The sequence below is a fragment of the Chrysemys picta genome, chromosome 23 (assembly GCF_011386835.1).
Source record: "Chrysemys picta bellii isolate R12L10 chromosome 23, ASM1138683v2, whole genome shotgun sequence".
Lineage (NCBI taxonomy): Eukaryota > Metazoa > Chordata > Testudines > Emydidae > Chrysemys > Chrysemys picta.
Genome location: NC_088813.1, coordinates 8,773,139 through 8,798,806, shown reverse-complemented (window position 1 = coordinate 8,798,806; position 25,668 = coordinate 8,773,139). Strand labels below are relative to the sequence as shown.

At 52.1% G+C, this 25,668-nt stretch overlaps 2 protein-coding genes across 4 annotated transcripts in view; both read right to left on the bottom strand.

Annotated features, from left to right (window-relative positions):
• Window positions 1-17,551, bottom strand: part of TCEA3 (transcription elongation factor A3) — a 29,918-nt gene extending 12,367 nt beyond the window's left edge. The window contains exons 1-6 of one of the 2 annotated variants that reach the window (XM_065577021.1): window positions 17,336-17,551; window positions 7,011-7,073; window positions 5,943-6,048; window positions 4,631-4,793; window positions 2,690-2,764; window positions 1,691-1,759 (exon numbers count right to left, since the gene is read on the bottom strand). In XM_065577021.1, coding sequence (XP_065433093.1) covers window positions 1,691-1,759; window positions 2,690-2,764; window positions 4,631-4,793; window positions 5,943-6,048; window positions 7,011-7,073; window positions 17,336-17,404 — 545 coding nt within the window. In that variant the 5' untranslated portion in view covers window positions 17,405-17,551. Of the gene's footprint in view, window positions 1-1,690; window positions 1,760-2,689; window positions 2,765-4,630; window positions 4,794-5,942; window positions 6,049-7,010; window positions 7,074-10,979; window positions 11,102-17,335 lie in introns of those variants that run through there. The other variant, XM_065577022.1, reaches the window with a different exon arrangement.
• A 3,462-nt stretch (window positions 17,552-21,013) lies between these two features.
• Window positions 21,014-25,668, bottom strand: part of ASAP3 (ArfGAP with SH3 domain, ankyrin repeat and PH domain 3) — a 64,718-nt gene continuing 60,063 nt past the window's right edge. For both annotated transcript variants that reach the window (XM_065577019.1, XM_065577020.1), the window contains one exon: window positions 21,014-24,944. In XM_065577019.1, coding sequence (XP_065433091.1) covers window positions 24,870-24,944 — 75 coding nt within the window. In that variant the 3' untranslated portion in view covers window positions 21,014-24,869. The remainder of the gene's footprint in view (window positions 24,945-25,668) is intronic.

Here is a 25,668-nt window from a genome sequence, read left to right as displayed (position 1 = left end):
CCGGGCCCCCAAGCCCTCTCTGCTGACATCTGTGGGGGTGACCAGCTGCCCAGGGCCACGTGCCAGTCACAGTGGTGCTTCTTCCCCAGTGGAACTGTTCACCGGTTATCCACAGATACTGGTATGTCTGGGGACTCCTCCCAGACCCAGTCAGCCTCCGGCAAACCCAGCAGGTTTTTCATGCCCCCCAATTCACCCCTCTTGCAACTGGAGAATTCAAGCATAAAAGGGAACCCTTATGCCAGACCCCCTAGTCATTAGTGTCACCTAGTGGTTAGAGCAAAACGCCTGTAAGTCAGGACTCCTGGGTTCTGTTCCCAGCTCCGAGAGGGAGTACGGTCTGATGGTTAGAGCGGGGGCCTGGCAGACTGAATGCCTGTGTTTCTGAAGGTATAATTATTGTATTGAGACGTGTAAAGCATAAGAATAACTCAAAACATCCAAATTCATAGATTTGAAGGCCAGAAGGGACCTCGTCAGACCTCCTGCGTTACATAGGCCAGAGAACCTCACTCTGTCATTTCCGCACAAGCTACAGCAAAGCTTTTAGAAAGTCTCGACCTTGGGACTGCAGGGGATGGAGAAATCCACCATCTCCCGCGTAATTAACGAGCCAAATCCCAGCCCTCTTCCCTCCTAAGCTTAGAAGACCCTTCCAGCAACAAAAGCACCACGGTCAATTGCACAGAATGAGAAGCCCCCACCGGAGCAGGGATCTGATCGCAGCAGTTGGCTGCTCTCTCTGTACAGAACCCAGCCCAAACCCCGGGTCCGACCCTGACTTGGGCAGAATTCTGAATTGGGAGCCAGCTCCGAGCTTCCCAACTAGCTGGTGTTTCTGTAACCGGCCAAACCACAGGCCCCGTTCTGGAAGCCCCTCAGAGTTCTGCATCCATCGGAACCTGGCTCTGAATCTTTGTGGGTCTAGAAATACCTGACAGCCTCAGTTGCTGCTGTGGAGGCCTTTAGCCTGTTGTAATCCTGTCCTAAACTCACGGCGGTTCTGGAGGCAAGCGGCCAGGCCACGTTCGACGTAGCATGGGCAGCGCGATTATCCGGCCCCACTGTGCTTTACAGGAGGCACGGCTCGGAGCTGTCTCAACAGCCCTGCTACACGCCAAACACCGATTATAAACCCTTGGGAAACGGCTGAACCGTATCACTCACACGTGGCGAATGGGTCTGGGTAACCGCACTGATAACAGTACAGTGATGCAGCCTGCCTGCTAGGCACCGCCGCCTAGTGGCCAGCGCACTGGACTGGGACTCAGAAGACCTGGGTTCTACTCCTGGCCCCGCCATTGGCCAGCGGGGTAACCTCGGGCAAGTCACTGCACTGCTCTGTGCCTCAGTTTCCCCATCTTTAAGATGGTGATACTGACCTCCTTTGCAAAGCACTTGGAGATCTACTGAGGAAAGATGCTAGATAACAGAGCCAGGTATTGTTATGCGTTCACACGGGTATAAAGGCTTTGTGCCTGGAGGTTGTTATTTCAGCGCTGCTGCTGGAGGACTCCTGGGTTCTATTCCCAACTCTGCCATGGACTCGCTGTAGGTTTGATCTGAGACCCTGGAAGTCAAGAGGAGTCTTTTCCGTCCACCTCAAGCCCTGTGCGACTTCATTCGCATTGCCCCTGCCCTGTAACTGCTGCTCCCCAAATAAAGGATCTGCGGGTACATAAGCAAGTACCTGTCTGGCTTGGAGTCTGCAGAGTGACTCTTTGGGGCTGCCGCGTGAGAGCCGGACTTGCTGGATTTCCTGGGGAGAAAGGGGGTTCAGGGAGAGGGGTTTCTGCTCTTCAGCACAGTTCTACTTTTAGCACATCAGATTTCCGCCCCGCCCCCTTCTTTTTGTCTTAGAAACCAACCCCACACACTAGACAAGAGGAAAGGAATGAAAAACGAAGCGAGCGACCCCCTTCATTTCTCAGTCTTCTCCACAGTCCTTCCCCTGAAAGCTCCCCTATCTTTCAACGAAGGGCTTGTCTACACGGAGACTCCCCGTGTGGCAGGCTGGGGTGTGAATCTACAACACCAGCTGGCCACCGTGCACTAAATGCTCCCTGGTGCGCCCCATTTGAAAAGCACTTGGGCAAAGCGCACTCCAGGACTTTTTGCAGCCGAGTCCACGGAGCCAGTCACCGCGCAGCAGGCTACAGCCCTGCAGATTTATAACTTCGCCGCCCTGCAGACAAGCCCTTCGTCCAATCCAAGAGCAAACAAAACCTTTTCACCGGCGATGGGCCAAACCCAACCCCCTTGTATTCAAACTAGAGACGAGTCAAGGTCCTAGATTTCAAACACATCCAAATCCTGGGCTGTTCAGGTGGGTGGTTTTGGTTCAGCCACATCGATGAACTCCAACTCTAGATCCCAGCTCTGATTTCATGCACTTCTGCCCCTCACCCATCCCCTCCCTCAACACACGCTTCTCCCGCTTGTGCCACCGTGATTTGCTGGAGGAAGGCGCACGTATTCACGAGGATTTTTACACCATGGATACGTTCGGGGGTAGAAACGGCTGCAGTGGCCTGAATTGGAATTGGGCGGCTGTAGCTGAAATACACAATGGCGGGTAGTGCCATAGGTGTCCACCCCCATCAGGCTGGAACAAAAAAAAAAAATCGCACACCGCCATGTCTTCCCCTCGCCCGGATCCAAGCAATAAGGAGGATGCCGGGGAGTTTACCTGTCCTGCTTCTGATCCGATGAATGTTTCTTTGAGCCAGGAAGAGGGCCCACTGCCTTATGATTGGGAAAGTCCCTTTAAAAGAAGGGGAAAAGATGCAGCAAATTACTAACTCCTAAAGAACAAAGGGATGAGCCATTAAGAAGCTAGAGGCCAAATCCTAATTCCATTTAGTTTTGTCACTGACTTCAGTGGGACCAAAGGGATGACCTGCAGGCCGGCTACACCTAGCTGGAGAAAAGGGATGGACGTGTAGATGCCACATGGTGAGCAGAGAGGCAGGATGGTCCAATGGTTAGCGTACTAGCCCACGACTTGGGAGATGGGGGTTCAATGCCTTACACTATCATAAACTTCCTGGGTGACCTTGGGCCAGTCACTTATGCCCTCATCCCCAAAGGTATTGAGGCACCAAGCTCTTATTGACATGGGCTGGGCTACCTGGCCAGACTGCGTCTCCCATGATGCACCACAGCAGCCAGGAACTCCCCTGAAATCAGTGGGCATTAAGTGCTGCAATACTTTTTAGGGTCTGAGCCTTAGGCTGCTGAGTGGACTCCCATGATGCACCACCTGCCCTCTCTAAAAGGGGAGACTGGTGCATCATGGGAGATGTAGTCTGACACAGGACTACTATCTATCACTGTTGTACTGGAGCGCTCGCAATCCTAATGCATTTTTCTTCACACCTTCCCTGGGAGGCAGGTCAGTGCTGGTTCCTCTGTTTTATAGGTGGGGACTGAGGCCCAGAGAGGATCAGTGGGAGTTAGGTGCCTAAATACCTTTGAGGATCCGGCCCTTTGCCTCTCTCTGCCTCAACAGTCTGACCAGTGACTACTCCCATGCCTTGGCTAAGTGCCAGATTTATTACAGTAATTCCTCACTTAAAGTCACCCCGGTTTTTGTTGTTACGCTGCTGATCACTTAGGGAACATGCTCGTTTAAAGTTGTGAAATGCTCCCTCCGAACCATCGTTTGGCAGCTGCCCGCTTTGTCCACTGCTTGCAGGAAGAGCAGCCCGTTGCAGCTAGCTGGTGGGGGCTTGGAACCAGGGTGGATCGGCAGCCCCCCTGTCAGCTCCCACTATCAGCTCCTCTAAGTTCCCTGTGCTGCAGCCGTTCCCAGTTCAGCTGTGCCTCCCCCCACTGCCCTGTGCTGCTCCTGCCCTCTGCCTTGGAGCTGCTCCCCGACACTCCTGCTTGCTGGGCAGGGAGAGAAGGGGGGGCTGTCAGGGTGTCCCTCTCCCCTCTGCTCCTGCACCCCGCTTACCCCTTCTCCATATAGAGCAGGGAGGGGACATGGAGGGAGAGAGACAGAGAGAGCTTGGGGCAGCAGTTGCTGTCTCGACTTCCTGATCCACTTCAAAAGACAGTGCTCTTAAGAGTGGATCGGCTTACTCAAAGGGGCAGTGTGCATCTCTCGCTCTCTCCAACACACAAGGTGTGTGTCTGTCTCTGTCTGCTATGCTGTCTCCCACCCCTTGTGTTCATGTTGCCTTGTGTGAGAGGCTAATTAACAACAATGTGTTAACCCTCGAGGGCTCAGCCGAGTCCTAGTTCATCATTTAGCAGCAAGGCTCCCTGGGAAATATCCCCCCCTCTTCCACCCTCTAACTTCACCACCTCAAGCTTCACAATCACCACAGCTGTGAACGGTATTACATTGTTTGTTGAAAACGTATACTGTGTGTATATCTATATCATATATAGTTTTTTGCCTGGTGAAAAAAATGTCCCTGGAACCTAACCCCCCCCATTTACATTAATTCTTATGGGGAAATTGAATTCGCTTAACATCGTTTCACTTAAAGTCGCATTTTTCCGGAACAGAACTACACCGTTAAGCGAGGAGTTACTGTATTATTGTGGTTTCCTATCGCCAGGGCACAGCTACCGCTTACCAAAACCCGACGGTCTAAGAACCCCAGGGGCCAGCTCCTACCTTTCTTTGTCCTTTTCCCTGTGCTTCTCAGCTGGGCTTTTGCAGCGTTTCACTGGATGGGAATTCGCCCCTTCAGGCTGCCAGCTGGGAAAGTCGAGACTTTTTTCTTTTTTATCCTTTTGCCCTTCCAGGGCCTTCTCTCTCTTCGGGGTCCCCGAGGACTCTAAGGAGAACAGATCGGGTTGTCACTCAGACACTGACTGAAACGAAAATGCGAGCGGGGTGGGGAGGGCACTTCTATTCACCAAGCTGGTAATAATGTCATACTGGCCAGAAAAAAACAACCACCACGAGCACTTGGCTTGGGGAGATTCAATCAGTGGCCCACTTGGGCATTCAGAGCAGTGGTATAAAGGGCCACGTTCAGATCTCCCTTATAGAAATTTTCCACCTTTATTGCTCCACTAACTTTAGTGGCATCATTCCTGATTTACATCGTTCTGCATGACAGCAGACTCCGGACCCATATGCAGCCCACAGAATCCAATCCTCTGCTACCAGGGGACTTGGTGGCCCAGAAGATTAGTGCTTTAGCCTGTTATCTTTTGAGACTTGGGTCCAAATGACCACTGGGTCCAGGCCACTCAACTACAGAAGAGGTCATTTGTTTCTGGTCAGGACTGCACTGGCAGGGATTATGTAGAGATCCAGGATTGGAATATCACGCAGCTCAGGCTTGAGATGCAGAGCATGGGGAACCAGGACTGGACCCGCAAAGAGAGATGCGGGTCAGGGTTGAGTTGGCTGAACTCGCATGTGGACCTACGACTTGAAACAGCATGGAGGGTTCGCACGGTGAGGAGGAGGGGCCGGTGGTCTTCGGACATGGGAGACCCAGGGGTCAATTTCCTGCTCTGGCGTGGACTTCCTGTGTGATCGTGGACAGTCATGTAGCCTCTCTGTGCCTCAGCTTCCCCTCGCTAATAGCACACAGGTGGAGTGTGAGGATGAATACATTAAAGGTGGGAAGTGCTTTGGGATCTACTGATGAAAAGTGTTATATAGGATCTAGGCATTATTGTGATTAGTGGGTGCACGGGACAGAGCTGTCCTGAAAGTCAGGACCAGGTACGGGAGTGTCGCTTAAACATAACCTGCCCACTCTGCACACGGCTCTGTCCAGATCTTCTCACCAATAAGCCACCAAATGATCCTTTTGCCAAATTAAAACCAACAACCAGGCCCGTTAGCGGCTTGTATCCCAGGGGAGTAAAGGGGCCCTAAGGATTGTGTAGAATCAAAGGGCCCAAGGAGGTTTTGGGGCCAGCTGGCATTTTCCTCGTGAGGCTGAAGCAGCCTCCGAATCTCTCACCTAGCAGCCGTTTCCAGTTCTTGATGAGGACTTTCGCCAGGGCCACCACCTCTTCATCCGAGCACTGCTTCCGGACAGCATTGACGGCCACGCCAATTCTCGTGGACTGGGAGCACGAACGGACGTTTGTTTATTATTAAGCAGATCAAAGCAGAAGGCAGAACAGAAAGGAAAGGTAGCCCAGTGGTTAATGCACTAGCCTGCTGCAGACTCCCTGTGTGATCTTGGGTAAATCACTTAACCGCTCTGTGACTCAGTGTCCCCATCTGTACAATGGGCATAATAGAACTGCCCTACTCCCCCAGGGGGTGGTGGTGAGGTGCTCAATTATTACAGCAATGGGGGCTATGTAAGTACCTTGGCTGGATGGGGCAGGGACTATCTTTTTGTTTCATGTTTGTACAGCACCTAGGATAGTGAGACTCTGGTCCGTGATGGGGCTTCTTAGGTGTGACAATAATACAAATAATAAATATGAATAAATACAATAACAGATTAATAGAAAATGGTATGGCTCCTCTTCCCCCTGCTCCTCTGGTGGGGGGCCAAGGGAATCCATCAGGAGAGTTCGTGACAGCAGGCTCTTCCAGAAGAACAGGTGACATGGTAGGATCCTCCCTACCGCTATCAAGATCGGTTGTTTAGGAGCTGCTCTGATAAACTGACGGGTCCCTCGCGTCCGGCCCAACGTAATAGCCTCCTCAAGGAAACTGCTGGAGTTCAAGCGGATTGAACGTCTCTCCTGTTAGACATCGGGCAGCCCAACCTGCGCGTCTCGCCGACGCCTCTGGGTGGGTTGTCAGCCACGGGGATCGAACCTGGGACCTCTCAATGAGGCCGGACTGCCGGAGCTCAAAAACCCTGCTCCCTTAGCCCAGGCTGTAGCAGGCCTAGCCACAACCAGAGGGGGGCAAAGCGCCACACCAAGTGCTTTTAACATACCTTGAATTCCATGGTACCTCCCCCCCCCCCCCCCCCCCGTCCGTGTCCTGCCCCTTCTTCAGATCCAAGTAACCCGTTACATGCTGGAGTTACGCGCCTCCCTCTCTCCCACCCGCTCCCCCTCACCTGCAGCAGCTCGATGGTCATCGTGTAGCTGTTGAGTTCTTTCAGCAGATCCAGAGCTCCGTCCTAGGTCAAACAGAAGCCGCCGTGAGCCCTGAAACATCAGCGTGGAAAACAACCCCCTGGAAACAGCCTCAGCATCGGAGGGGTGATAGGAAAGGGGCAACATTTCCAAAATCCGGTTCTAAACTGCCCCCCCCCCCCCACTTGGCCAAACGGTGCCCCCCAGTGACACCCCTGCCGCTTCATGGAGAACGGAACTGGTGCAACCGAGAAAAGAATGCATTATTTTATCACCGGAGCACCCATGGGTGCAGACTGAGATTGGGAGCCCCATGGCGCTGGGCGCTGCACAGACACGTAGCGAGAGACAACCCCAAATTGCGCAGAGAACATAAGAACATAAGAACAGCCATACTGGGTCAGACCAAAGGTCCATCCAGCCCAGTATCCTGTCTTCCGATAGTGGCCAATGCCAGGTGCCCCAGAGGGAGTGAACCTAACAGGCAATGATCAAGTGATCTCTCTCCTGCCATCCATCTCCACCCTCTGACAAACAAAGGCTAGGGACACCATTCCTTACCCATCCTGGCTAATAGCCATTAATGCACTTAACCTCCATGAATTTATCCAGTTCTCTTTTAAACACTGTTATAGTCCTAGCCTTCACAACCTCCTCGGGTAAGAAGCCAGACGAAAGGGTGGGAGAAAAAGTATTATTCCTGTTCTGTAGCCTGGGCACCGAGGCCCAGAGAGACGAAGCAACTGGCCCAAGCGCATCTAGGGAGACTGTAACCGAGATGGGACTTAATCCAGATAAAGCGCCTTAACCACAAGGCCATCCTCCCTTAAAATGCCCGGGTCTTTGAAACCCTCCATAGATTGACCTCAGCTTATCTCATTGGCCTTGTGCCAAATGCTTTTGCTAGCGACACCAGCATACGCCCAGACCGACTCTGGAAGCCAGCGGCATGACTCTGCGTTTATGCTAGCATAACAGAGCAACATCTGCTCCCTTGTCTCTATTCTCCTCAACCCAGGAGAGGAAGGGTCGCCCAGCGGTGAGGACACTAACCTTAGGGGTGGGAGGTCCTAGTCAATTCCTTACTTTGCCACAGATTTCCTGTGTGACCTTGGGCAAGTCACTTCGTTTCTGTGCCTCAGTTTCCCCACCTGTACAACAGGGATAAGAGCCCTCCTCTGCCTCCTGGGAGGGTGTGAGGAGAAATACACTGAAGATGGTGAAGCGCTCAGATGCTCCAGGAATAGGGGACAGATAAGTACCATAGCCAGACAGATACTACTTTTGGTGTTCCGTTCACTGCTTTTTGTGAGATAGCCTTCATCTCGGCAGCTCCTGCCATCTGGAGAACCTCGATGATCTCATTGCCCCATTGACCTTCCCTCTCATTTCAGTTCTCAGCTGAGAACCTCTCTCTTCCCTTGACCTATAGTTCTTAAGTTCTTTTTTCTTGCCATGAGTTTTTTTAGTTTTAGTTTACACTTGGCCTGCTAAATCCAGGGTTGTTAGTTCAATCCTTGAGGGGGCCATTTAGGGATTTGGGGCAAAAATTTGTCTGGGGATTGATCCTGCTTTGAGCAGGGGGTTGGACTAGATGACCTCCTGAGGTCCCTTCCAACCCTGATATTCTATGATTCTATGATACCCGGAAGATGATGGATAAAGTAAGAGATCAGATTCTCAGCTGGTGTCCATGGGCACAACTCCATTAAAGTCCACAGAACAGCATGGATTTACACCAATTGTGAATCTGGCCCAGGGTGTATAAAACCACTGATCACTCATTATGGCTGACAGGACAGCTCTTCCCCGTAGACCATACGTACTCACATGATACATGCATCTTGCAGCTATTCCTATAAAATTACCCGCTCAAGAGAAGCGGGAGGGAAGGGTTAAAATGTCTCTGGATTATCCAGCTGCCATGAGTCAAAAGAAAACAAAAACTTTGACCCATATTTTTTCTAAAACTCTTTTTTTCGTTATTATTTTTTATTTCCTGACGCGGGAGGTCACGGTCAGAGGCAGATGGAAAGGAGGTTCGGTCTTCTCCAGTTTCTGCGCGCTTTCTCAGCCTGGCCAAAGATGCGGAAACGCATCTGCTTTGGATTTGTACTGTAAAGCATCTCCAACAGGCCCCGACCATAACGGCGGAGACCTGGCCAGAATCCAGGGAGACCCCGGTTGGTGACCCTAGGCAGCACAAAGAACAGGAGGACTTGTGGCACCTTAGAGACTAACAAATTTATTTGAGCATAAGCTTTCGTGGGCTACAGCCCACTTCATCGGATGCACGTAGTGGAAATTGCAAATTGGACACCATCAAACGAGGCTTGAATAAAGACTGGGAGCGGATGGGCCATTACACAAAGTAAAATGATTTCCCCGTGCTTATTCCCCACCCCAGTTCCTTACATCTCCTTGTCAATTGCTGGAAATGGGCCGTTTCCATTACCATTACAAACAGTTCTTTTTCTCGCCTGCTGATAATAGCTCACCTTAACTGATCACTCTCCTTATAGTGTGTATGGGAACACCCATTGTTTCATGTTCTCTGTGTAGATATATCTTCCTACTGTATTTCCACTACATGCATCCGAAGAAGTGGGCTGTAGCCCACAAAAGCTTATGCTCAAATAAATTTGTTAGTCTCTAAGGTGCCACAAGTCCTCCTGTTCTTTTTGCGGATACAGACTAACACGGCTGCTACTCTGAAACTAGGCAGCACAGAGAACCAGAGGAGAGAACAACGGGGCTTGTCTGTGTTCAGGAGTCTCAATACAAGAATCCCCGTGATGGTCACAATAGCAGAGTCCTGGCTCTTTTCTGCATGTGGAACATCACCCATGGAAAGGCAGAAGAGGACATCACCCATGGAAAGGCAGAAGAGGACATCACCCATGGAAAGGCAGAAGAGGACATCACACATGGAAAGGCAGCAGCCCCAGAGCGAGAGGAGAGGAACAGGCTGGCACCAGATTGCATCTTGGTGTGTATCTTGGTTCCGCCCCAGCTTTCTGAGAGTACGAGGCAGCTGCTGACACCAAACTCCAGTCTGATACAGCAACTGCTGTACTCTGATTACAAACTTGGATTCAGCTAGGCGGGCTCCATGGGGGGGTTCAGTTAGACCCAGCAAGCCAAGTCCTGCTGTCAGTTACACCGGTGCCATCTGTTGTAATAACTGGGGCTCCAGATTTACCCGCACTGTGAGCTCAACGGTCAAAAACACATGGACGTTCGTACGATGTCACCCTAACCCCTGTAATAACAAACGTCAATGGGAAAAGGCACCAGAGGGAGACAGGAGGGAATTAGTCCAAACAAAAAGGCCTCGTGATAGAACTCAAGGACTGTGTTCAGATTGTGCCTGGTAAACAAGCCAAGCGTGGGACCCGAAGTCAGTGAACCAGCTTGGAGTGTCGGAAACCAAGCCGAACGGGTGAATGAAATAATAAGAGGACGAGCTATTCTGCCCAGGTCTCCCTTCAGGGATCCTTTAAAAAAATATTGAGACTTTGGGAGAAAAATTGGCCACCCTGGCTCCCACCTGCCCCATCTCCTGGGACTCTGGGCTTTCATCATCCTGATCCTGAGAGATGTCCTGACCCGAGCAGGCCAGAGAAAGGGACCCAACCACCACCTGGGATCTGAGACTTTGTCTCTCTCCCCATCATGTGTCCTTTTCCTTCCCCACCTTATTTCTTCCCTGTCCCATCCCCCTCCTTTTTAATTCTATCGAAGACGACTCTGGTTTCGCCAGCAGCCCAGGCTGTATCTTTTGCAACACGGCTGTAAGCCTGTGACCAGAGAAAAGCAACTTAAAGCAATGCCCTAAACAGCCCAATGCTGGTACAAGTTTCCCAGGTCTCGTGCATTGTGCCGGCATTTCTCCAGCAGCGAGTCTGCAAGAAAAAGTCAACCCCACAGACAGACGCTGCATTTTCTACCTTTGCTGTTCTTGTCTTGCGTGGGTTTGTCTTGTTGTGTCTTCTAAAAAACGGGATCGGACCTTAGCAGCAGCAGCAACGCCAGCTCCAGCCCATCTCAACGAACTTCTTCTCTTTTCCCAAGGGACAGTTAATGCCATCTTGAATGCCATCTAAGAGACTGCCAGACAAGGGGGTTTTCCTTTCTAAAAACCCTCTCCAGCTCATGGGAAAGGGAACAGGGGATGCTTTTAAATGGAAGCCTTATTTAATACTTGACGTTTCCAGCGCTTTAGCGGTTTTTCCTTCTTTTCGGTGGCTTTACCAAAAAGTTGCAAGGATTTTGAATGGCACGCTTGCCATGGCACAAACCAAGCCTGGAACCTTATTTAAGTCTGTTTAATGTTGGACAGTCACTGGGCTCTATCAGCACCTTTGGGACATCTATTCTATCCGAATCCAACACATCCCAGGAGTGGGGATGGCTTAAGGGGCAGCAGAATTTACTTTTGACCACCGTCTCCAAACCGGGACGCCCAACTTTCAGCCCGTACAGAGCACTGGTTTCTAGTTCAAATGCTCCCCGCAGAAATGGACACCTAGGGCCGTGTGGAGTTGAGATGGAGGGAGAAAGAAAAACCAAGAAACCAAAAATAAACACACAGAAGCAAGGCGGCCTTGGGAATGCCAGGTCTTTACGCTGTCTGACAAGGCCTGCTGAGGCTGGAAAGGCAGGGATCTCAGGTTCAGGGCTTACAGCTATCTGAATAAAGTGTGTGTGTGTGGGGGGGGGGGGGTCTATTATACTCTGGGGGCAGCAGCTTTGGTAAGAGAGCACTTGCAGTGCAGCCCTCAACAACCCAGCAGCTCCATTTACAAAGACTTGTTCTGCCAGGTCTGCAACACCCCGCATTGCCCACGTTCCCAGTGCCACGGCGTGAAGCACTTATGGGTCATAGCCCAGGACAGCCGGCCCCATCTAGCCGTGGTTGCTGCACTAAACGCAGGGCTAAATATAGCCAGTCCCAGCCCTCACCTCAGGTCAGTGCGATTTCATTCCCGGCTATTTTTAGCCCCCCCTCTACATGCATGTGGATATAACCACAGCTCCCAGGTGCTGCTGGAGCCGTTACATTATGTAGGAGAAGAGCACAGAGAATGGGGGCAGCCCGCGGGAGCAGCACAGGAAATCCACAAACCCAGCCTGGCACGGGGCCCAGCTCTGCACGGCTTTCTTCTACCCTGCTACAGAGTCTGAGGGCAGGGGCAGAGCAAGGGATGGGCCGGTGGATCGTCCTCCTGAATAGACCCATTAGCAGTGCCCCTCACTGGGTTACTCCAGCACCTCGGAGGCTGCAGTACCAGGCCCAGAGCATGGCAACCCTAGATGCCCCGGTAGCCTATTGCACACTCAGCCTTGGGTAAAATCAGGGAAGTCATAGTTCTAGAGCAATGCCAGACTCCGAACATTAACAAGGTGACCAGGCCGTGATGCCCTTCGCCAACATTCTTGGCCCCCTAAAAAGCCACCAGAGAGGTAATGGTTTCCCTACAAAAGCAGCCTGTGTTTAGCTATTCTGCCTTTTTACACCTCTGCTGCAGCTTCTCCACGTTTGCTCGTGAGGTCTTGTGCCCCGGGGCCAGATTCTCCATTGCCTTGCACCCCAGGGAACGGACCCAGCTGTGCAAAGCAAGTGCCCCCTGGGTGCAAAACGCTGCCAGGGCAAATGAATGAGAACGGCTGCTTGGGCAGAGTTTTGTGCCCTGATTGGTGCTGTAGGACAACCCAAGGGGCAAAGCGGGGGAGAATCCGGCCCTTTGTGTCTCAGTGAATTGCAAACGAGACGGCAGTTCAAAGCACTACTGCCAAGTTAGGATGGCAGTCGTGCTGTGGCAGTGTTGGTCCCAGGATATTAGAGACGAGGGGGGTGAGGTCATATCTTTTATTGGACCAACTTCTGTTGGTGAGAGAGACAAGCTTTCGCGCTTACACAGCGCTGAAGAAGAGCTCCGTTTAAGCTCCAAAGGTTGTCTCTCTCTCAAGTTGGTCCAAGAAAAGATATTCCCTCCCCCACCTTGTCTCTCAGCGATAAAGAATCAACCTTCTCCTAACACTGAACAAGGAACTTTTATTAGCGTTAATACAGAGTTATCCTTAAAGCTGCTCTGTCTTCCTCTCTATCATACAGCATCTACCTACAACCAACAACATACACCTCTACCCCGATATAATGTGACCCGATATAACAGGAATTCGGATATAACGCGGTAAAACAGCACTCCGGGGGGCGGGGGGGGGGGTGTCTGCGCATTCCGGCAGATCAAAGCAAGTTCGATAGAACGTGGTTTCACCTATAACGCGGTAAGATTTTTTGGCTCCCAAGGACAGCGTTATAGCGGGGTAGAGGTGTATTTTCCCGGAAAATATTTCTAACGAAAAAATCGTGAATTTACACGGGACATTTCAAAATGGAACAAAATTAACATTTTTCTTTCATTTTGAACTGACATTTCCCCCACCAAAGAATGTCATTAACAGTGAGATTTTCCCAGGGAGAAAAAAAATATTTTTGAAGGAAGCTCATTTTTGGGTGGGAAAATTCTCTCCCCCGGCCTGGCTTCCTCTTCTAGGTGCAACTCAGGCAGATCGGCTCGTCCCCTGGTCTTACGGACGGTTTGATCCCAAAGGTGTAGAGTCCTGCTCAGTGGGGTTAGGTCTCTGCCCCGCAAGATTCTCTCCTTTCACTAGGGCTGTGATGTACATGACACAGGTACCACCACTACCGGGGTCACCCGTAACCATCCTACTGCCTATTTCTTCTGTACAGAGCCACTTGATCAGTCTCCTGCAGGTAGGATCATGGGGTTCAGGTTCATTGCTGGGGCAGTCCAACTTTTTCCCCATCCAGTCTTAGCAGTAGTACTGGGTCTTGTGGTTTAAGCTTGGTTAAGTTTTCAGCTGTATTTTCAAGGTTAGAGAAGAGAGCTTCGAGACTTCTTAGCTATGACATCTCTAAGCTTCACATCTTTACAAGCAGGGCCAGTGAGGACAAAGATTTACCTGTATGGGGCAGCTTTGTTCTGAGAGGTCAACCCATAAGCGACTGAGTTATTCTGGTCACTGACAGGGGTTGTCCCATAGTCTAGCAGAACTCATATGGGGTCGTTTTTGTTGTAACCACCAGAGCAATCGGAACCGGAAGTCCATTCATTTGTTGGTGCTAGAGCCTGGAAGCAACACGCCTGAAATCATGGCATGCCAAAAGCGTGGCAAGGTGTGAGCTGCGGGAGGAGGTTGATTCTTCTGGGGCCAAACCTCTTTTTCTGTCACCTCTTGGTCTAGTGAGAAGACTGCTATGAAGCTGGACTGACGAGCAGCTCCTCGAAAGCCAAATCCCTTTTTTCCACGCAGATCTAGTGACATTCACTTCCAAGGCCTATTGGCTAACGCTTTGGGTAGGAGCGGCCCTTTCAGTTGTGTCTCTCTGGTCCTTCTGAAAGACACCCAGGCATCTACCTTGTGTTTTCACACCTGCTTCATGCCTCACCCCATGCGCATCTAGGCTGCTCCCAGCAGCGGATGGTCAGGGTTCCCTATGAACGCTTTCCCTTACGTCCTCCTAAAAGGTACTGCAACATGTACTCAGATGTTTGGCTTTGGAGAGGTCTCCTCTCTTATTGTGTAGAGCTGGCTGTGGGAGACCAGATAACTGGGCCACCCTTGGATACTGATTGCAACTGCACACAGCACTGGGGCATATTTCAGTCCCTCTAATTTCTGCATTGAGCCTGACACTAGAATGGCCTCTCACAGCCTTTGAACAATCTGTGGGGGTCGATGGAGCTCCAAGGTAAGCAGAGCCGGCTCCAGGGTTTTGGCCACCCCAAGCAGCCAAAAAAATACATAAATAAATAAAGCTGCGATCGCGATCCGCGGCGGCAATTCGGCTGAAGGTCCTTCGCTCCCAGCGGGAGTGAGGGACCGTCCGCCGAATTGCCGCCGAATAGCTGGACCTGCCGCCCCTCTCTGGAGTGGCCGCCCCAAGCACCTGCTTGCCAACCTGGTGCCTGGAGCCGGCCCTGAAGGTAAGCCACAAGTTGCCACTGAAGTATGTATCAGCAATAGGTTTCTCTCAGTTAGACACATAAGATACCACTGGCAGCTACACGGCGCCTTGGCTTCGCTGTTCCTGAACAGTACAAGTGGCTCGTGGTCTGTCCCCAGCTAGAAATGATACAGACCCCACAGATATCCCAGGGAACATACGCCCACAGCCTGGCCAGGCACACTCAGTGCTGGAGTCGAGCAGCCTCCGAGTGTGAAAGGTGCCTGGGACAATGGCTCGTGGTCCCCTCCAGACAACATGGGGGTAAAAAGACTGGTTCCTCTGGTGCTTCCACCACAGCCGGGGGAGACCTGGAGAAGGTGCCGATTGGAGGCCCAGTCTGCGGGCCCAGTTTGCAGGCCTTCTGCAGCCATTTGTCCGTGTGCAAAACAAAGGCAAAGCACTACCCTTCGGAGTGGCCCTTTACACCCACTTTGCCCTGGTGTAAAACACCACCACCAGGAGCAGGGCAATGGAGAATCAGGCCCTGCAGTGCAAAGGAGAAAGCAACGCCCTCGGAGAGAGAAACTCTCCAGGGACTCTGCAGCAATTAGCAGCTCCTTAACAGATTCTGTGGTGCAACCCAAAATATTTTAACATACTTCCCCTTATATAAACAGCCCCCCCCCCACCCACCCATTTGCAGGCAGGGCCACACCCACCAGGTATTATGCTGGAAGGGCGGCGCTGCTGGGTGCAATACTTCACCAGCGTGCAGGGCCTGTGCCCTCCATTCAGCGATGGGAAGCCGTGCCCTGGCACCTGATTGCCCTAGAGCCAATGCAAGGCCCAACCTTACAGCTGAGCGCTAATGCTCCCAGCTGAAGGTACACATTGATGGGGGGTGGAAGGAGCCAGAGGGGGTTAATTACACTCCATTGAGGCAAAGGTCGCAAGGAAAGTAAAATATTAACTTCATGCACCAGCCCCTCCTCCACTGCACATTGCACCAAAGCCTGATTGCACTGCACGGGTGCCAGTCAGGGCACAGATGCCCTGCCAGCATGATGGGGGTAGCCTCACTGCAACCGAGAGCTCCACCAGCTAAGGAGCTGGCCCCGAAGAGTAAATCAGGGGAAGCCAGGAGACCTTCCCCAGGACAAGACGGATGCGCAGGAAGGATCAGACCGGTTGTCCCTACACTAAACGGTTTACTTTATCTAAGGCCCTGTTCTGAAATCTGGTGCGCGATTTCATTCTCTTGTGAAAAAGGTTTAGGTTCCCAGTTCCTTCCCCTCCTCCCTGCCCTTCCTGGCCATTTTTGCTTTTCCCCAGCCCAGTCTCTTTGGACGAGCCCCAGTCTGAGATTGGGTTTGCCCTGTTCAGATTCCTGTCGCTTTCGCCCACTCTTTACCCCTCTCCAAACCTGGCCCTGGAGCCCGGGGGGTGTTGGGGGCAGGGAGAGGGCCATGAAGGACAATCAGAAAGCCCCACACATGGGTGGGGCTGAAAACCCCGCTTTTCATGCGACCAAACCCTGGCAACATGAAAATACAGTCAGGAGCCCAAGGAAAGCAACAGCTCAAATGCACAGAGGAATCAAGGAGGATTGGGTTAGACTGGACGGCTGAAGTCCAAAGGATCAGGCTATCAGAAACTTTGTTGTTTTCACATGTCGCCACCAAAGTTGACATTTTGGGGGAGCAAAGCTTTGACGGCCTGATTTTCAGAGGTGCTGGGCACCCCTTCCTCGAGGGAGCTGGCGACAACAGCCTCTGAACCCCGAGCAAATCAGAATCGGGCTGTTTTAGCAAGTGCTGTCAGCAGGTCCCTAGGCCAAATCCGCTGGAAGAGACCCGCCAGACAGCCCCTTCCTCTCTCTATCAGCAGGGTTTATCCAGGAGGTTCTCTTGTTCTGCACAGATCCAAGTTGCAACGTTTAAACAGACACACACCCCGTTTGGGTGTCCTTCATTCCCGGACACACAGATCCAAGCTGCAAAGTAGAGAAACTAAACAAACACACACACACGATCCAAGGAAAGTTTAAACACACACACTGTTTTGGTTTTTCTTACCCTGCTCGTACACAGAGAGAGAGAGTGTGTGTGTGTGCCCTGCTCGTACACAGAGAGAGAGAGTGTGTGTGTGTGTGTGTGTGTGTGTGTGTGTGTGCCCTGCTCGTACACAGAGAGAGAGAGAGAGAGAGTGTGTGTGTGTATGTGCGCGCCATGATCCAAGCTAGGAAAGTTTAAACACACACACTGCTGGGTTTTTCTTACCCCTGCTCCACACACACACACACACACACACACTTTCGGATTTACTTACCGTGTTCTGCCTGGTCACCATCTTATCCAGCTTCTTTGCAATCCTCACCAGCTCCTCGGCTCGCCCCATGATCGCGGCCCCGAAGTTTTTTGGCGTTCAGGAGCGAGAAGGGGGTGGGGGGCGGAGCGCGTTAAACCACAAAAGCAACCAGGAGCTCGCCCCCGGGACAACTGGGATCTGTTTTCATCAGGGCCTGGGGGGCGGGGGGGAGAGTGTGTGTGTGTAGGGGGGGAGGTGTGGGGGCGGGTGTGGGTGTGTGTAGGGGGAAGAGGTGTGTATGGGGGTGGGGAGGAGTGTGTGTGTGTAGGGGGGGAGGTGTGGGTGTGTGTAGGGGGGATAGGTGTGTAGGGGGGTGGGGAGGAGTGTGTGTGTGTGTAGGGGGGGAGGTGGGTGTGTAGGGGGGCGGTATGGGGGGAGCTGGTCGAACTTTTGCTCCAAGTGTCGGTCGCGGGGCCGCTGACAGCCTGGCGGGGCCGGGGGCGGAAAAAGAAGAAACGGGAGCGAAAGAGCGAAAGCAAAGACGGGGGCGTGGCCGCGGGGCTGCCACATGCAGCCGGAACAGCACCCGGGGGACGGGCTAAATGGAGCGAGCCGCGGGCCGAGCCGGGGCTGGGCGCGGCGCGTGTGGACGCAGGCGGTGCCCTCGTGTGTGAGCGGCCGGGTCAGGAGCGGTGCCCAAGGGCCAGACTCACAGCCCCCCTGCAGGCTACCGCAGCCACACGGACAAAACACTTGGCCTGGACCAGAGGGGAGCAGGAGCTGCCAGAGATGCCACCAGGACATGGGAATTTTGGTAACAGAGCTGGGGGGGGGGGGGGTCTGTGCACAGTCAGGGTAGGGCATGGCCTTCACGGCTTCTGAAAGTCTGCCTTGTACCAAGCCCCCACCTGTTGGCACGCTCCATCGACCGCTGGGCTCGTGGAGTCATAAACCCAGGCTGGAACTTTCCCCCCGAACCGGCTTGCCACACTGCAACCGATCTTCTAGTCCAGGATCCAGCAGCGTACAGAGCCACAGCCTGGTGCTTCAGCGAAAGGCCCCAGTGCAATCCTCTCCCACTGAGCGAAGGGAAATTTCTTCCTGACCACAGCTGGTGACCAACATCTGTCCTGAAGCATGAAGGTTGGGTGATGCATGTAATTTTATTGTAGCCCAGGGAGCAGGCTGTTCTTATTCAAAGTAGCAGCTAATCCTTTCAAAGAGCCTAATTGTAAGGCTAATAATGACATTTGCAGTTCTGTATGTAAATAACTAGGTTGTTTAAGGTCTTTGGGACAGGAACTGACCATTACAATGGGTCGGCGCAGCACGTTGCACAAACTACAACTCACATTACAACTCACATGAGGCACGATGGCAGTGTATCAAAACTGAAATGGTTCAGATGTCGGGTATTTGGGCTTTTTGAAGAAATGAATGCAAAATTTCCTCAAAAAGCGGACACCTTTTGTGAAAAAAAATCAGTTAGCCAAAAACCCAGTTTTCCATCAAAAAGTTTTAGGGGGAAACTTTTTGACTAGTCCTGGTAATTAAATCCCATGCTTCAAGGTACAAACTGATCAGCTATGAGGGGTCAGGAAGGAATTGTCCTGCATTCCACAGCCAGTGTTCCACCACAGGCCAACTTTGGGTTTCTCCTAGCTCTGAAGCATAAGCTCACCGTGGAGACAGGATGCTGGACATGGTGGTCTGTGTGCAAAACAGAGAGAGCAGGACTAGCCAGGGGTTTTAGACAGTGCCACTAATTCTCTGGTTTGACTTTTCCCCCCTCCCCATGTTTATTTTTCAAATTCAAGTTCGTAATGACCCTCCAGGCTTAGCATTTTTAGGTAATTAGAGCACAGCTTAGGCGGTTGGAGTCTGCCAGTTTCCTAACACCAGCCCAGAGGAGGGGGTGTGTATGTATGAGATGAAAACCCCTGCCATGCCTTAGTGCTTAAAGAGGCACAGGGAGGTAGCATCAGGGCTCAAAATGTAAGGTTTCTTTTATCAAAAGGGGAGACAGGGATGGGGGTGGGGGAGGGCAGACATATGGGACTAGAAACATTTTCATGTAGCAATGCAGGGGGGGAGGAGTTAGAGGTTGCTGCGGTGTTGAAAAACAACAACACTGGGCTGCAGCAAGAGAACCAGAAAATGAAACTGACTAGAGAGGGTAAAAATGAAACTGATTAGGAACAGAAACTGATTAGGAACAGATCTGTTTGATGTATAGCATTCAAGCCCAGGGAACTGCAGAAAGAAAACAGCATCCAGGGTGAGAATTAAAGTCAGATCCAAGTTTTCAAAAAACAAGGTCTCCTAAGTCCACGTATAGCAGTAGCCTCATTTTCAAAAGTGCCAAGGGCCCACCGGCCCCCGCTGCAGTCAGTGAGCGGCTCAGCATGTTTGAAAGTCAGGCAGCTGAAGCAAAATCTGCACTTTGAGCTGGGAACGACCCCCCGAGCTCGAAGCACAGAGGCGCCCTTAATGAAGATATTAGCTCAGATTCGCCAAAGCACTTGAGCTCATTCTTAAATCTCATTGAAGGGGACTCCAAACATGCTTTGCTGAATTGGGGCCTTGGGGTCCAAATGTTGAAGGGTAACTAGTGATTTTGGCGGCCACCCTCACAGACCTCAAAAGGGTCCCTGATTTTCAGAGGGTGGGTGCTTAGCATTATTTTTTTTTTTTTAGTTCTGCCCCTCTTAAGCTGTCTCAAGTCAGGTAACCACAGGCATGCAAAATTGCTGGCTGCTTTTGAAATTTAGGAGCTGAACGTTGGGGATTTTATTTTTTAAATCTCAGTCAAGATGTTCAAAAGTTTTTCTAGGGGTAACATTCCAGCGGGCTGTTGGAAAGAGGATTTGGTGCGGTTTTAAAGAGGAGTATCTCTTTAAGTAAAAAGGCAGACCTGCCCCATCTGTAAATCTTTAGTTTTACTCCTGAGGGTAAATGCAAAGTGCAGCCAAGCAGTCCCTTTCCGGGTTGTCAGGAAAGCTGGGTATAAAATGGCTGATCCAAATCGAAAAAGGCAGGTGGGAACACACACAGAGTTGCTGCCCTGGACAGATTCCTTATGCAATTTGACACCAAGAATTATACGGAGAGACGACTCAAAAATTCCTTCACGTATTTTTGTCTAGGAGGCCAAGGGGAAGGATTCTGCCACTTCCAGGAAAATAAACTCACATCAGCAGGAATCTAATCTGAATATTCACTAAAATAAACCCTTTACTTGGGTCCAATTGCAAATGCACCATAGGAGGAAAGAGTCAATACTGAACTAACACCCCCATGAGGTGCTGTCACAGTGGAGGGGATATAAAACCACTCGGGGGCATCAGAAATCCCACAAGAGTATCCCAGCCCAATTCCAGCTTCCAACTCCAGCCTGTTCCATTCTTCTTCCCTCTATTCGCCCCCCACAGTTCAACAGAAGACAATATGCTTCCCATTCCTGTCTTAAAGTGCTGTGCACCTGTTAAACAGCTGCCAGACTCCACTCCAGAAGTGGCTGCATTTCAGTTGTGGGTGAAGCGATTTCTATACCTAGTGTGTCCGGCGCTTTGGGATGAGGCTTTGTATTACTACGATATTATTAATTGTATATAAATATTCATACCTCACCATCACTGGTCTATTAATACCTATGGAAAACCACTGTTGCTGTCACATATCACACAGAACCACTTCCACTTACCAAAAAAACAATCAATTTTATTAGAAATCGGGGGGGGGGGGGGGAAATAAAAAAAAAGACCATCTTGAGATGAGCTATTCCACTAAAAACCCATTGACAATTATAAAACGCAACTTGATCACAGGGGACAACAAATCACGAGGGAGGCTCATACGGGTCAGAAGCATTGGTCCCAGTAAACGTTGCAGAAGCCAACCAAACAAGCACCCCACCCCCTTTAAAATGTATTCCTGACAGAGGCTAGAATGGGTCTCTCTATAACCATTAGACCACGGGAAAGGAGCCAGAGGCAAAAAAACCAAAAATCTGTACATTCAAAGCGGAGATGGGCCTACGCCTGAGCCCCAAAATTACACTTGTCTCCCTTCCCCGCCACAATTTTTGGCGGTGGGGTCATCAGATCTAAACCGGCACCTAAATGACTAGGCACCCCGGGAGAACCACAGGGGGCCATCTCTTGTCCAGCCACCTCCATCAAGAGCCTTCTTTCTAGTCATTGCACTCAATGGCCTCTGTCTAGGTCAGGCCAAACCAGATCTGAAGTCCGCCCGGCGTTATGGGTGATTGAAATCTGGACCCGAATCTACCTGGCCTACCTCCACTTCGAGCCCGGCACTACATGGGCGGGCCAATAGAGACCTCTTTCCTATTTATAAAAAAAAATATTTCACAGTTTCAGGGTTAGGAAGAAGGTGGGAAAAGCCACTTGACAAACTAGCTTTTCCTTCTCCGTGCCCATCAGAACACCACAGTCTCCTGCTGTAGGATTTCTGCCTAGAGATATCCTACCCTGCTATAGACAAAGGCGAGGGGACCAAGGAGAGATCCAGGGACTGGACTCCTATTAGGGTCGGGGACAAGGCATCCATCTGGCTCCCTTTATTTCCTTCAAGTATTTTCCTGTAAGGGAAAGGGGATGGAAAGCCGGATCGGAGGCCAAAGAAACAGAGTGGCCTCCCAAGAAGAGGTGGGTCTCTGTGAAGCAGGAGGGTGATGAAACCCATAGGACAGAAGATTCACTGAGACTCATCTCCTAAAGCGGGAAACAAACAAAAGCTGAAGGGGGCGACAGTCAATTCACAGGGGCTTGGGGGGGGGGTGTAAACCCTTGGCGTAAATTGGTCTGTGGGTCAGGTCTGACCCAGAATGAGCCCTCTGCACTACTGATCCCCTTCGCTTGATTTGCAAAAGGGAACCGTTTCTAACCCCTTTTTTTAAAAAACAACCATCGAGGGCTAGGTTTTCTCAAGCGGACGATCTGGGCCCCGCTCCTGCCAAGACTTAAAGCACTTCTCCCACCTAACCAATGCCCTGCCGTTGCAGGGCACCACGGGCACTGGGGCACTTCGGTCCTGCCTGTTCTCTGCCCGCAGCACACGTCAGCTTAGGTGCCTGGGGACTGAAATGCTTTAGTTATTGGGCTCAACACAGGAGTAGCTGGGTGAAAACTGACAGCCTGGGATACACAGGAGCTCAGAGTAGATGATCTAATGGTCCTTTTTGGATACTAGGAAAAACCTTTTCACTAGGAGGGTGGTGAAGCACTGGAATGGGCTACCTAGGGAAATGGTGGAATCTCCTTCCTCAGAGGTTTTTAAAGTCAGGCTTAACAAAGCCTTGGCTGGGATGATTTAGTTGGGGATTGGTCCTGCTTTGAGCAGGGGGTTGGACTAGATACCTCCTGAGGTCCCTGCCTACCCTGATATTCTAGGATTCCTTTCCGGGCTTAAATGCTATTAAAAAAATCACTTCAGGCATGCAAGCAGCAGCCCTATTGAATGGCCAGGTATCATGCTAGTTGCGTGCTGAGCTAGGGCGGCCGTCAATGGTACCTGCAAATTATGCAGATGGGGAAACGCAGAGATTCAGAATGACAGGCCCAAAAGCAACTGTCTCAATTACTTTTAAATAAGCGGAACCTGAGGGTTCGGAGCAGTCCGGGAAACACATGAACAGAATTCATTGCTGGATGACCTTGGGTAAATCACTACTCCTGCTGTGTGCCTCAGTTTCCCCATCTGTAAAACAGGGATGATGCTACTCAAGCTTAGTGGTTTGAGCATTGGCCTGCTAAACCCAGGGCTGAGAGTTCAGTCCTCGAGGGGGTCTCTTAGGGATCTGGGGCAAAAACCTGTCTGGGGATTGGACTAGATGACCTCCTGAAGTCTCTTCCAACCCTGATATTCTATGAAGTCTACCTCCTCTGTACAGTGCTTTGAGACTGACCAATGAAAAGCGTTAGGCGTTCGTTGTTGTTATTAAAGGGCAGGGACGGTGAACACCCTGAGGCATACAGGGCTGGCTGACTGCCCATGGTGCCAATGCTAGGGGTGGAGGGGGGTTGTTTCTGGAGGAGGAGGCAGGAGAGAATGGGATGAAGTGGCACAAAAGGGGGAATTTAGGCAGTGTCCGGAGACAACTCTTTGACATCAAAGAGCAGCCCAAGGGAAAGAGCAGCACTTGAATCAATGGAAAAACCACTGGAGGATCCGTTGTAGTGAGCCCCCCTGTCCAAGCGCACCCCCCTGGTGGGGGAGGGAACAGTCTGGATGGCTTAATCTGGCTTCCCCATCTCTAATTTCTAGGCTTCTAGGATAACACACGCAGCACTAGGAGACTTGCTTTTTATCCTCCCCTTATCAGCCGTTATCGGCCTGGGCCAGTTATGCCAGGATTAGGCAGAGAAAGACGCCTGTACGTCTCCGAGGTGCAAGGTAATCCCCCCTTTCCCCCTTGCGCAGCATTGTTCATTGGCTGGGGGGATTGTGGGGAGAGGGGGAGGCCAGGAGAGATGCCCGGCATTGGCGGGGGCATGAGGCCGGACATCGGGACTTGATGGGCCACGTCCTGCCATGTATCTGTAGGAAATAACAGGGAGAGCGGTGCGCCTTGCATGGCCACATGGCGACTGTTCCTAGTCGCCCACAAGGGGCTGGCGGCCTTCTCCTGGCCTGGGAAGAAGAACACAAAGTTTGGGATCTGCCTCCCCCTTTCTTTCCTTCAATACAGACATTTGAGGCCAGTGGAGCGTCGCCCGGCCCCTACCCCTTGCCCAGTATTGGAGTGCTGGAACTCCCAGCTCCCACTTTTATCCCGGGGGAACGTGATGAGAGGCATCCAGGCTCCAAACAGAACTCCCTTCCCTGGCCCAGCCATAACCCTACCCCTGCCCCGAGGAGGAGACGACCCCACAGAGCCCACAAAAGTTATGGAGCAGACAAATGGCAGAAGCCGAGGCATGCAGAGCGGAGAGCAGGTGCAGCAGGCTGTCCGTTCTCTGTCCATTTCCTATCGGCTCCTCTGCCCCTCCCCGTCCCCAACTCTGCAGGAGGAGGTTGCAAATTCCACCAGATCCTCAAGCCTTCCCCGTTGATCCGCTTCCCCCTGACTGAGGCAGCAAAGACGATGAATCCCGTTGTCCCGCTCATCCAGTGAGCTGCAAGACTGGGGTGAGCTGGCCTAGCCGGGGGTGTAGAGACAGACACTGGTCCTGGTGCGATGGGTGGGTGGGATGCCCGGCCGCCTCTCCGTCCAGGAAAAAGGAACTAGTCTCGGTGAAGAGGCTAAATGGACCAGCACATGGTGGGAGGGTGGGGGATGTTGATTCCACCCAAGCCCCTGTTCCAAATCCTCAACACAGTACATGCCCTAGCGTCCATTACCCTCGAGGTCCAGACTGGAGGGTGGGAAGGGAAGCAAGAAACAGGCCTCTGCTCCTGTGATCCCCTTGTGGAGCAGCTTGAGCACAAAGTCCTGACACCTTGGTGGTGGGGCAGCGAGCGCTCAGCCCTGCCCCCCACCCGCTCGCCGAGAGCTCGCACCGGCACCGAGGGGAAAGGAAAAACCAGCCGGTCACTCTTGCAAGAGGTGGACGGAGCTGGCAGGGAAGACGCCCGTCCTGGAGCCATCTCCTTCAATGAAGCCGACCTGAGAGACAGGGCAGAAGGCAGCAGATGAGAGCCGAGAGGTGCCGAGGGGGGCTCCCCACTCAGAAGGTGCAGGAAGGAGTTGGGGTGCCTGGTTTATAGAGCTTAGGGGAGTGGGGGAGAGAAGTGTGAAGATTCACAGATATACAAGGCAGGCAATGGGGGTGGCCTTTGCACCCCAGGTGGGATCCTGAGACCACACATCTCTGCCCCCAATACAATTCCTAGCTGGGGGCTGTGAGGAGGGGACTGTGAGTGCATCAGCTCTGCCCCCCAGGGACCAGAGTAGGGTTGCAACTTTCTAGTCACACAAAACTGAACATCCTAGCCCCAACCCTGCCCTAAGGCCACACCCCTTTCCCGAGGCCCCGCCATCTACTCACTATATTCACCCTCCCTCCCTCCCTTTCACTGGGGTGGGGCAGGGGGTTGGGGTGCAGGAAGGGGTGAGGGCTCTAACTGGGGGTATCTGGGGTGGGGCCAGAAATGAGGGGTTCAGGGTGTGGCAGGGGGTTCCGGGCTGGGGTAGGGAGTTGGGGTGTGGGAAGGGGTGAGGGCTCCGACTGGCGGTGCGGACTCTGGGGTGGGACTGGGGATGAGGGGTTTGGGGTGCAGGAGTGGGGCTCCAGGCTGGGGCCGAGGGATTCGGATTGCGGGAGGGGGCTGTGGGTTGAGGCAGGGGATTGGGGTACAGGAGGGTGCTCTAGGTTTGAGGGGGGGACAGG